General features: G+C 31.8%; 1 protein-coding gene and 1 pseudogene across 1 annotated transcript; one reads left to right on the plus strand and one right to left on the minus strand.

Annotated features, from left to right (window-relative positions):
- Positions 1–296: 296 nt before the first annotated feature.
- Positions 297–1,512, plus strand: LOC127086806 (zinc finger protein CONSTANS-LIKE 4). The gene is made up of 2 exons (XM_051027622.1): positions 297–1,006; positions 1,093–1,512. The coding sequence occupies exons 1-2, from the start codon at positions 470–472 to the stop codon at positions 1,231–1,233; spliced, it is 678 nt and encodes a 225-aa protein (XP_050883579.1). The 5' UTR covers positions 297–469; the 3' UTR covers positions 1,234–1,512.
- Positions 1,513–4,767: 3,255 nt separating this feature from the next.
- On the minus strand, positions 4,768–8,520 carry LOC127082291 (uncharacterized; annotated as a pseudogene).
- Positions 8,521–12,934: the final 4,414 nt, after the last annotated feature.

Raw genomic sequence — 12,934 nt, forward strand, 5'->3', positions numbered from 1 at the left:
TTTAGATGAGTCTTTAATCTTTAAATTAATCATTAATACAATGTTTCCTCTTTATTAAAAATAAATATATTATTAATATCAAATAAAAATAAGAAAAATTAAAATTGTTTGAATTAAAATGTTTTTATTTTATTACATAAAATTAAAGTTTAGAAAATTAAGTTAAAAGTTAATTATTTATTGTTAATACTATTACCAATAATGTTTCTATTATTTTAATATATTTTTAAATAAATAAATAAAATGTTGATAAGCTCTCATCTTAAATGATTTTGTTTATAAATATCAGAAAGAAGCATTTACTTTCCCTTCTCTTTTCTTCCTTCTTACCCATTCTTCATCCAAACCAAACCATCACAAGAGAGAGAAACAAAAAAAAACGAAAATTCCACACAGAAAAAGAAAAGAAATTAGCGAAACCGCGTTGATAGCAAAAAAAAATAAAACTAGAAGACTCTGATCAAAGAAAATGAAGAAAAACTGCGAACTCTGCAAACTTCCGGCTAGAACTTTCTGTGAGTCCGACCAGGCTAGCTTATGCTGGGACTGCGATTCTAAGATCCACAGTGCAAATTTCCTTGTTGCCAGACACGTGAGGACTCTCCTCTGTCACCGGTGCCAGTCTCCGACGCCGTGGAAAGCCTCCGGTGCTAGGCTTAGTAACGCGCTTTCTCTGTGCGAAACGTGCGGCCGCGGTGGTGGTGGAAGGAAATTGGAAGGTGAGCAGGAGGAAGAGAGTGAAGGTGACAATGAGGAGGACGATGAGGTTGATACTGATTTTGATGAGGAAGAGGAAGAGGAAGAGGAGGTTGACGGTGATGAGGATGGTGATAATCAGGTGGTTCCTTGGTCTTCTACGGCGGAGCCGCCGGCGGCTTCGAGTTCTTCCGGTAGCGAAGAGTCGGTTAGTAAGTGCAACGATAACGATGAGGAGGTTGTTTCGAAGTTAGTTACAACAAACTTAGTTTCTCTGAAACGACGTCGTGAGGAGGATCGTGATTTTCAGGTAATTATTTTTTATTTTCAATTTTCTTCTGTATCTTTTTATTAATGTTTGCTATTTTTTGTTAATGTGTTGATTTTGTGTTTCAGGCTTCAGATTCGAAAATTTGTGTAAATCAACGTAGGTACGGTGCTGAGAGGAGGAGATGCGACGGAGAACCGCCGTGGAAGGCGTCGATCCGGCAAGTAAGTGACGGAAAAGCCCCGGAGAATTCTCAGCCGCACGATTGACTTGACCGTGCAATAAGGGATATTATTTTATTTGTGATCTCTTTGATTAACTTTCGCTAACGAAACTTTTCAGATTTTTATAATGTAATATGCATTAGTTTATTTTTTTGTTTATTTGTAATGATATTTTGAGGATTATGGTTTGTGATTAATTAGTTTTTTTTTGCATTGCAAAAGTAGAGTAATATTTTTGTTGTTAATATAATTAGGTATGTTTTGAAAAGAAGATAAAAATCAGATTATGAAATTTAATGTATGTTTATTCTGGTGCTTTCTTAATGTATGTGTTATTTTTTCTCAACTAGGAGGAAATTTAAGTTAAGCGATTATAGACTTGGCATCAATCTAAACCAGGTGTTTTTTTTAAAGCACATTTATGACATGTGATTAGGTAAAATGAAAATAATTTAGACCTATTTGAGTTGTCCAATTTAAGCTTATTCATTTAAATTTTATCACTTTATTCATGGTGTAGCATTGGTTACTATTTTATAAATAAAATTGTGTATGAAAACTTCAATATAAGATTTGGAGTGACAAAACAGTTATGATAAGAAATTGGTTGTTTAGGTTGGTTGAAATTTGGTGTCAACAGCAATTGTTTTTAACCAAGAAAAGATAGAAACGTGTCAAAAAAATTGATCACTAGTGATTAGACACATTAGATAACTTGTGGTTGTGAATAGCAATGGTTGTTTCTCTTTGGTTCATTCAAGTATATGAGGAAAGTGCTTTGATGAAGAGAGGTTTTGATAGGGGCTAAAACTAGTCATGTGTTATTGCCACCTATCTACAACCATGTCAATTACTTCAGTTTCTTGTGAAGAAAAACAAGCATGCTAGTTTAAGAAAGTAACGGAAACCTTCCAATCCTAATTAATTACACCATGTTTATTTTATGAGCAACGTTTTTGAAATCACACCAAATTTTTAGGTATGTAGTTTTCAATGTATGCTGTCACCACCGGATATAGCTGAACAATGTTAATGTCCTAAATTATTGTTTAAAAATGTGCTCTAATAGGTTAATGATTACTATATTTACATTTTAAAAAAACTTACACTTATAAACGATAACAAAAAATTTAAGTTAATTAAATAATTAGTGTACCTGATATATAATAATAATTATATATAAAATTTATTTAATAAATCTATTTTTTCTTTATTATTTATAATAGTGATAGAATGATACACTATTTTAAAGTTTTAAAGAGTATTTTTGGAAAATTCGTTAATATTTGATAACAAGCGTCATAAAAGCATTTTTTAAAGATTTTAAATAAAGAAAATATTTCACAAAAAAAGTAACAGTTTCAATTTTTAAGAAAACAAGAGTTTTAAAGTAAAACTTACTATTTTAAGGATTTTAAGAGTGCTCATGAAACACTTGTTAGCCTTTCTTTATATTTATAACAAACAATTTACCTAATCTATTTATTGAATTAACATTTGTATCCGGGGATAAATATGATATACCTATCCGTCCATATATGTGTGTATTCGTTAAGAGTGTGATCTGCGAGTTTTAAGATATCATTGAATATTTACAGATATTCATAATTTGTTTTTATAAAGATATTTTTTGAATAAAATAAAATATTTTTAATTTCTTTTAAAGATAAAAAAGTTATTATCACATAGCATTCATACAGTTTACTTTCAATTTAACAATACAATCTCATCGCATTAATTTTTTTTCCACCAAAACATAATAACATGCAAATATAATATCTATACATTTTATTTTCAATCAACACAGTAACAAAAAATTGTGATGGTAAATTATGGTGGAAGAGCGGCCGAATGAAAAGTAGGAAAAGAGACATTGGTTGGAGAGAGAAAGAGCATATTAATTGGTTGAACGATTGAATTGTTAAAGTGAGATAGGAAGTATTAAAGAAATTTAAAAATGAAATAGTCAAATAATATTTATATGAAATATGAAAGGTTTTCTTAAAAGAAAATTCAAAAATAAAATAAAATATAAGAGGATTATTTTTTTTTAAACATGAAAAGATATCGCGTAATAAACTAATAATATTTAAATAATTTTTATAATTTATTATCGGATATGATATTCGTGGGCACGAGTATCATTAAACTCGCATATGTATTCATTAACAAATGAGTATTTAAATATCCATTTATTTTATCCGTGAATATCCATTAAGCTACCCGTTCCGTATTTGTGATTGATTTTATTCATATATATATATATATATATATATATATATATATATATATATATATATATATATATATATATATATATATATATGCGACTACATATTCTTTTGTCATCCCTATCTATATGTACTATAAATTAGATGTGTTAATTATTTAATAAATAAATAAATTATTTTTTATAAAAATGCTTGAATGGAGTATATTTCTTTAAATTAGATATTTTAGCAAATTAATTTTTATATATTTTTAAAATAATTTAGTTATTTTATTTATAAACATTTGTAATAATACTCTCATTTTATTATAAAGTAATTTAGTGATTAAATTTCACTCTTTAAAAATAAATAAATAGGATATTGTGTCGTGCACCTAGATCTGATAACCTTGTACAATTATCAACTGAAATTTCTTGACGAGATTGTAATAATACTCTTGTAAACTCAATAGTTAATAAAAAACGAGTGTTAGTTATTTACATTATAGAGAACTAAAATAGTGTGTTTAACCCTTCTTGCGTATACAAATATTAAATCACAAGATTGATTTCCATGTTTTGAATCTTTCTACATTGATGAAGAAAAATAATTCCTTTTAAAATTTGATAGCAAATTAAGACATTAACACACTTTTTTATTCATTTAAACTAATTATATGGCTTGATACATATATATGATGTCTTAGAATGTGTGAGTTTGGTCCAACTCATTCCTACAAAACTGGCTTGCAGGATGAAGATTCTTCTCACTTATAAACATATGTTCAGGTCATAGATTGTTCGATGTAGGACTCTTAACAACCCCTCTCACATCCAGGATTTGTGTTTGGGGCGTGAAACTAAATGGTGGGTGACCAAATGGATCTTAAACGAGGTTCTGATATCATCTTAAGAACGTGTAGTTGGACATAACTTATCCCTACAAAACCAGCTTGTAGGGTGAGGATTATCCTCATTTATAAACACATGTTCAAATCATATATTGTCCAATGGAAACTCTTGACACCCCTTCTCACGCCCAAGATTTATGTCTGGGGCGTGGAACTAAATGGTGGGTGGCCCAAAGGATCTTAAACAAGGAAATCTTTTTTATTTAAAAAATCAAGTAGAAATTTCAGTCTTTTCTTTTTGATATCAACAACAATAACAAAAGCTTAGCCATGGAACCCATGGTACACACTAAACACCACGTTCGTCCTGTTTATCAATGCAAAAAGTAAAGAAAATTCAATCACAAAAAGCCAACTAATTCCATCCATAAAATAGTAGTCTAGCATCTTTCAAGGCCATAATCTCCCATAGAGAAGCTAATACCATGGCCATATTTCATCATGTGGTGCAATGTTCCATCATTTTTCTAGGATAGAACTCATAGTTGGTTGGCATTTAACAATAACTTCACACATAGGAGAGACCTTTGGACATAAGTGTAACTCTCTATTTATTTGGGAGATCTTCTCTATAATAGATCGTCATAGTTTGCAAAACTATTGCATTCTTTAAAATGTACCTTGCCAGCACATACTCAACTTCTTGGCCTGAAAAGTACTCAAGTTTGCAAGTTTTAAGTTGTGATGAAAGACATTGCAGAACAAATATTAGATCCACCAAATTTCCCTGGTCATCTTTTATCTCATTGATGATCTCCTGATGAAGCTCAACATTATGAAGGTTAGAACACTATTTGAGCACTTAAAACAACACATTCCAGTTACAGTTTATAGAGGAAAGTTCCAAGTTTATAAAATTATGAAAGGTGGGAATCTCATCATAGCCCCGACACGCTTTATTTATTTCTTCGATCAAATGTTCCACATTACGAAGGACTTTCAATGGAAAGTGACAAAAAGTGTTATGCAAATCTGCTTTGATCAACTTACTTAAGGTTAAACTTTCACGCTATTGATAGGTAAGAAACTCTTGAGAGAGAAACTCCAAATAACATGCACGTATATTCTTAAGATTGGGACGTCCAACCAAAATCAATAATAAATCTTGAACATTTAAGAAGATAATCTCATCCATCCGAAGAGTTTTGATGAAGGGAAGGCTAATGGAAGAGAAATCTTTCACAACAAACCCAAACAACTCGAGAACAACAAGGGTCAGGTAGGTTAGAATGCTAATGTTAAATTTGAGACTATCAGGCTAGGGTTGGGCTATTCCAATGCATAGTTCAATGTACTCAACTCCACGGTGTACGGCAACAATGATCCAGTTAATGATATTGGGAAAGCCAAAATGACCAACATCAGGATCATCATACCAAATGTCGAATTTGCAACTCTTTAACTAAGAGAAAAAAAGAGTAAGCGAGCTCGTTCATGCGATAAATAGTTTCTCGATTATGCATTGTGATTTCATAGAAGTTGAACAAGGGAACTGAGCATCAGAGATCGATCCACCTCTTAGAAAGGACACTAGTAACAAGGACCTATTTGGTTGGGAGAAAGGTGATGGAACATGGCTAAGGCTTGATATGTTGGTCTGGTGGTTGCACATGGCTAAAGCTTGTAGGGTGAGGATTGTCCTTACTTATAAACACATGTTCAGACCATAGATTGTCTGATGTGAGACTCTTAAACGATGATTAAACACAATATTTCAATCACATGGTACTAATAACAAAAACACATCTTTTTTACATAACTTGCTCAAAAGGTTATCTGCATTAATAAAATTAGAGTTTGATCTGATTCATTTTTATATGCTTAATACTATTGTGTTTGGTGTAGATGGATATAAATGATGGTTGTTGCAAATTATCAATACGTGAGACTCATGACGTAATTAGAATTTCACTCATTCTTCCCTATAAAATCCATAATATGAGTAGTGTCATTCTATATAAATTTTGTGAATTCCATCTTTAATTAATTAACGTGGAATATGATTTTTTTTCAACAGACATATTTTTTATGGATTGAAATAACTAATTGTGTAATGAACATGATCTAAAATAAATTAATTTTAATAATTTTTTATATTTTCATTTTAATGGTAACCACAAACCAAACATTGGGAATTAATTTTGCTTAAACCAAAATTAGTTAGTTGGATTAGTACTATTATCATTATAAAAAATACAATTAGTTAATTAATACATACATTAATTAATATAAAGTTTGATTCTTCTTGCATGAGGATCATTATCCTTTGAATGAATTGTTGGAACAAATCATGACTTGGCGTGGCCGGCCATCACATCAAGTGAACATGTGAATGTTCTTATAAAAAATATCTACTAATACTATATTAAAAAAAATTAAACATTATAATAAATTAATATTAATTGAAATAAAAAAGTCATACTAGGCTAATAAAGCTACATATTTTAAGAGCCACATAAAGAAGTTGTGGCTGAGAAAGATTGTCCAATAAAATCATTTACCAACCAACCATTTGAATTTAGAATCACGCATAGTCTAACTCTAATAAGATATTTTGAAGTGGTAATTATATTTTAAGAGGTGTATTATATTAAATTATTAATCAAGAAAACCTTCAATTGAGACATGATAAAATAATAACTCTTGTCAACTTAGAAGAAAATAAAACAAAAAGTATATAATAAAATGGAATGAAGTGTGTGGCTATAATCTTGTGGTGTATAATTGTATGGCGTGCATGTGGTGTGTGGTATTTTGTTGATTTTATTTTTCATTTGAGCACTGTCGATTGAGGGTGATGGAGCATCGATTTTTTACTTGTCATTTGAGGCATCGTACTACCAATGACCTTATGGGCTTGAAAACGACACGTCCTTGGAATATTTTTCTGACTAAATTCTATGTATTCGTTATAGTAGAGTATAGAGATTAGTTTCTTACTTATTCTTCTTTTGTTTGTTTTTGGAGACCTTCAAAGTTGTTGGAGTCAATTTGAAATTAACGCGAAGAAATATTTTTATTTTAGAGTTTTTTTTTTAAAAGTAATATATTTTTGTTAGAGAAACGTTATATATTTATTCAAAATTTTGATGATTTTGGTGAATTTGTGGTATGTCATTCATAAATGTATGTTGTTCATACAAAAAAATCTCACAAAAAATTAAAATACTCCTCGGGTTGACCCGAATTAAATCCCCAACAAAAGTTCCGTGTCTAGGATAAAGGAGGAGTTTGTGGTCTATTTTGAATTTTGAAATATATCACGTCATTCTTCTTTATTTTAACTTCTTCTCAAGGAAAAAAAAAAGAAGTCTATCAGATGAGAATATGGAATATAAGTTGAATAAAAGTATTTTTGAATTAGTATGAAAGACATCATGATAAAAATTAAGGTTTGTAAAATTGTTTATTAAAAAGATGTTGATTTATGTTTTTCTTTTGTGTAATTTTTAGTGGATTAACTCTTTGGATTGATTGTTGTTGAAGGATAATTTAATATTTTAATATTCTGCCTACGTAATATTATTATTTGTGTATATATAGTATTGTAACTGTCAATAGTTGTATCTATTGAATATTGTAGTGCAGTGTGTGCAACTATTTTACTGTAATCGTTTTAGTAGAGTAATGGAAGTTTGTTATTCTCTCTCTTCTTCTATCTTCATCCTTTTCACTTTGTGCACCAACAATTGATATCTAGAGCTCCAGTTCATATCCACAGGGAAACACGGAGAAACACGGGTGAACGGTGAGGCATTGTGTGATTGATTTCGTTTCTTGAATTCGTGTTGAATTTCTGATCTGAATCATAACAGAATCACATTTCTTTATTCTATGGGATTGAGAAACACTTGTGTTTGGTGAGATCTGAGTGTATTGCACAAGGTTGAAGATGAACGAAAATGGTAATTTGAGTATCAAACTTCTAGTGTTTGATGGTAAGAACTGGAATTGGTGGATGATTCAGATGTGTGTTGTTTGACGCTTAAGATGTTCTTGATCTCGTCAATGAGGATTACGTTCAGATTGCACTTTCAGAAAATTCAACGAATGCGCAAAGGAATTACCAGTATAATTTGCAGAAGAAGGATCATAAGGCGTTGTTCTATATCCATCAGTGTGTGGATGTGAACGTGTTTGAGAAAATCGTTGATTCGACGATGGCGAAGACTGCGTGGGACACACTGGTATGGTGCTACGATGGTGATGCATCAGTGAAGAAGGTGAAGCATTGGTATCTACGTAAGCAGTATGAGAATCTCAGCATGAAGAACAATGAGAACGTACCTGACTACATCTCCAGAGTGATTCTTATCACAAATGAGATGAAGTCGTATGGAGAAACTCTCTATGAAGAAAGTATCATTGAGAAGGTACTTAAATCTCTTACTCCTTAGTTTGATTACATTGTTGTAGCAATTGAACATTCTAAGGATCTTAGCACCATGAGAATTGAAGAGCTATAAAGCACTCTAGAGGCACAAGAGTTGCGTTTGACTGAGAGAAACTCTAAAATGGAGGTAGAGTAGTAGGCTCTAAAAGCAATTTCTAGTAAGAAATATCATAAGCAGTCTTGGTCAGAAGGCAGTATGAGATCTAATGGTGTTCAGAAGTTACAAACCTCAATTTCTAGAAGGCAGAAGAGTGCTCAGAAGGGGAAGGAGAGGTATGAAAAGAAGAAAGTTAAGTGTTATTGTTGTAAGAAGTTTGACCACTCCACTGCTGATTTTTGGTCAAACAAGGAAAGGAAATCAGAAGAAGCAAACATAGCCAAAAGAGATTCTGATGATGAATCTGTGTTATTTATGGCTTCTGAATCTGATGATGCATATTTGGAAGACTGGTGCTATATGAACACTGGCTGCTCAAATGATCTTACTGGAAATAAGAAATGGCTGGTCGATTTTGACTCTGGGAAGAGGACCAAGATCAGATGTGTTGATGATAAATACCTCAATACTGAAGGTATGGGAAATGTTATAGTAGTTATGAATAATGGTAAATCAACATTGATTTAGAATGTGTGGTATGTTCCTAACATGAAAAGTAATATGATGAGTGTAGGTCAATTAATTGAGAAAGGATTTTTAGTTACCATGAAGGACAATCTTTTGAAGGTGTATGTTTGTAATCAGAAGTTGATTATGAAGTCGGAAAAGGGGAGGAATAAAACATTTAAAGTGAATGTTAAAACTGCATACTCTTAATGTCTTAGTGCAATAAGTGTTGTGAAGGAAAGTGAGTTGTGGAACAAAAGATTTGGTCATCTGAACCTCAGAAGTTTGAGGCATCTGAATTCAAATAAGTTGGTACATAGAATTCCTGCAATTAAGAAGTCAAAGAAGTCATGCAATATGTACATAACAAAAAAGTAACCAAGACGGCCATTTGCATATGAAATACCGCCAATAGAAAAGCATGCTCTGGGTGTGGTACATTCTGATGTGTGTGGACCATTTCCAATACCTTCACTTGGAGGGAATACATACTTTGTGTCATTTGTTGATGAGTTCATAAGAATGACATGGGTATCTCTTATAAATTTCAATCACAAGGTGTTTTCTGAATTTAAGAAATTCAGAATCAAGGCTGAATATCAAAGTGGTCAGAACCTGAAAACTCTTAGATCTAATGGTGGAGGTAAGTATAACTCTAAAGAGTTCATAATTTTTTGTGAGGAGAATGGAATTGAGCATGGGGTGATTGCTTCATACACTTCTCAACATAAGTATCTTACTAAAAGAAGAAACCGAACTTTGCTTGATATGACAAAGAGCATGCTGAAGAAGAAGAAGATACCTCACACCTTGTGGAGAGAAGTTGTTGCCACTACATCATATGTGCTCAACAAGTGTCTAACCAAGAAGTTGAAGGAAATTATTCCTTTAGAGAAGTGGACTGTAGATAAGCAAAGTGTGATCCATCTGAAGGTGTTGGTTCTGTTTGTTACAAACATGTTCCAGATGCTAAGAGAAGGAAGTTGGATGACAGAAGCAGAGTTATGTTGCTTGTAGGGTACCATAGTACATGTGCTTATAAGTTTTACTGTCATGTCACTAATAAGGTTGAATTCAACAAAGATGTCATTGTGAAAGAATCAGAAGTGTGGGATTATAGTAAATCTCAATCCAACTCTAGTGTAGAGTTAACCTCTGAAGATACTTTAGAATATGAAGGTTTTGACGATGAGTCATAATCAGAAAATGATTCTGAAGGTGAGTCTGACTCTGAAGGCGAGTCTGACTCTAAAGGTAAATCTGATTTGATCCAGATTCTGATGGTGATTTAGACTCTGGTGGAGATTCAAACTTTAGGAATACTCCAGACTCTGAGGTGGTCATGCCTCTAAAGGTGGTAATTTTGGGGTTTCAGCATCTGATATTTTTTCAACATTCGAAGAAGATTCTGAACAAGTTTAGAGGCCAAAAAGAATAAAAAATATTCAAAAATATATAAATAGAGGGAGTAACCCTTATTCTCTCTATCCACAAACTGTGGAAAACTTCTTATTCACTTTGCAACTGCAAAATACTGTGAATTACAATGTTATGAATACTTTATTCACTTCATTACAAGAATAAGAGTTACTCTCTCTATTTATATATTTAGGTTAACTTGGACTTCAAGCCAAAACTCAAAACTATAAAAGCCCAAAATAGCTAACACTATTAAAATATGCCTAAGTCGAAATTCTATGTGAAGCAACATGCTTCGACACTTCGACACATTAACACAACTCAACACCCTATGTGGTTCGACACTTTCTTGCTTATGTCGAGCAACCTGCTTCGACAAAAGGAATTACAATTCAACATTTAACACTAGATTTTCTTTCATAGAAGATTATGCTATCACACATCATCTCATGATAATCACTATCATTCACAACTTCTTTCAACATGATATAAAACAACAATAAATTGAAATTTAAAAAGCTTGTACTATAACAAATTTTAAACTCAAAGGGTTAGATGAGAAAGAGGAAAATATCTTCAAAATAATAACGAATCATAAAACAAACTATAACAAATTTGTAAGTTTCAAAATTTATAAGAGTGTTCAAAAGCCTGCCTTAAGGATCTTTGTATCAGTTTTCTGAACAATATAAATCTTATAGAATCATATCACAACTTGCATAAAACAAATTGAATATTATTTTTCCGGACCTACATTAAAACAAGATGACAACATCTCAGCAACATAAAACAATTTAATAGAAACTAATTTGGTACATACCCTAAACGTATTGAAACTTTCTTAACCAAAAATTTTCATTTAGTAAAGAAAATTATTTGAATTGCTAGGTTTTTTTATAAAAAAAAACCTACGAATTCTTTAGGATAGTAAAAAAAAATCAATAGTTCATAAAGGTCTTTTCAAAGAGCAAAACTCTAGAACTTTTTTAAGATTGTCAAAATTAACATTGAATATGTTGTTCCTTAGTTCTTTTCTTTTGACATGTTTGTAAAGATCATATACAAATACTCATTGGTATGAAAAACATAAAAACAAATTTATTTTAAAAAAATTGTTGGTTCTAAGTGTTGGCAGCATTTTTGGTAAAACAAAGAGAGTTCACAAGATGTTATGTATGATGTCTTAACATAAGATATCATATGTACCTGCTGGAGTTCAAGAACATGATCATGCAGGATTGTTTCAGAATGTCATATGCAATGCCATGACTTCTGATATTGTGTTCCTGCTGGAGTTGAAATGAAAAACATAATTATGCAGGACTGTATCAGGATGTCATACACGATGTCATGACACCTGATGTCTTCATGTACCTGCTGGAAGCTATAAAAGGAATTATGGAATTATGCAGGATTTTTCCAGGATGTCAGACCCGATGTCATGACATCCTGTACACAGAACATTCAGTATGAATGTCTGGTATTTTGTGATTGCACAATTAATGGCAATCTATGTATGATTGACGATCTGATTAGCTGGCGCATTCAATCATGGATTACAACCTGATTTACTTATTTTCCAAGGAGATCTAACCAGCTGTTGTGAAAAGATTTAATTGGAAAATAGATTTAGGGTTTTCAAGATGTCCAAGCCCAGCTGAAAGCTTCTATAAAAAGGGACTTAGAAAACCTGTTTTAAAAAACACAACAAATACTAAGCGAAATATAGAGAAAGAGCTAGGGTTTGTGTCTGTTTTATCGTGAGACTTGTAAGTCATTTAAGTCATCTTTTTATGATTGAATTGGACTGATTTGTGGTTGTAATTTGTCACTCTAAAGCTGTTAAGCAAGAGTGTGTGTCTACTTGATCAAAGTTATGAAGCAAGATCAAGTGTGTGTCTTCTTGATCAAATCTGTTAAGCAAGATCAAGAGTGTGTCTTCTTGATTAAAACTGTGAAGTAAAATCAAGAGTGTGTTATTGAAAAGTATTTTCTTTTCTCAAGGGATTGTTGTTTAAGATCACAGGTGTGAATGTAGGGAAGTGAGTGGGTTCTCATATCTAAGAGTTCTTAGGTAGAAATTGCACGGGTAGAAATTAGGTGAGAAAGACTGTAACTTGTTAAAGTGTACGGAGAGTATTTGAACTGAATCTATTTTAGTGGATTTCCTTCCTGGCTTGGTAGCCCCCAGACGTAGGTGAGTTGCACCG

This window comes from Lathyrus oleraceus, chromosome 5 (assembly GCF_024323335.1).
Source record: "Lathyrus oleraceus cultivar Zhongwan6 chromosome 5, CAAS_Psat_ZW6_1.0, whole genome shotgun sequence".
Lineage (NCBI taxonomy): Eukaryota > Viridiplantae > Streptophyta > Magnoliopsida > Fabales > Fabaceae > Lathyrus > Lathyrus oleraceus.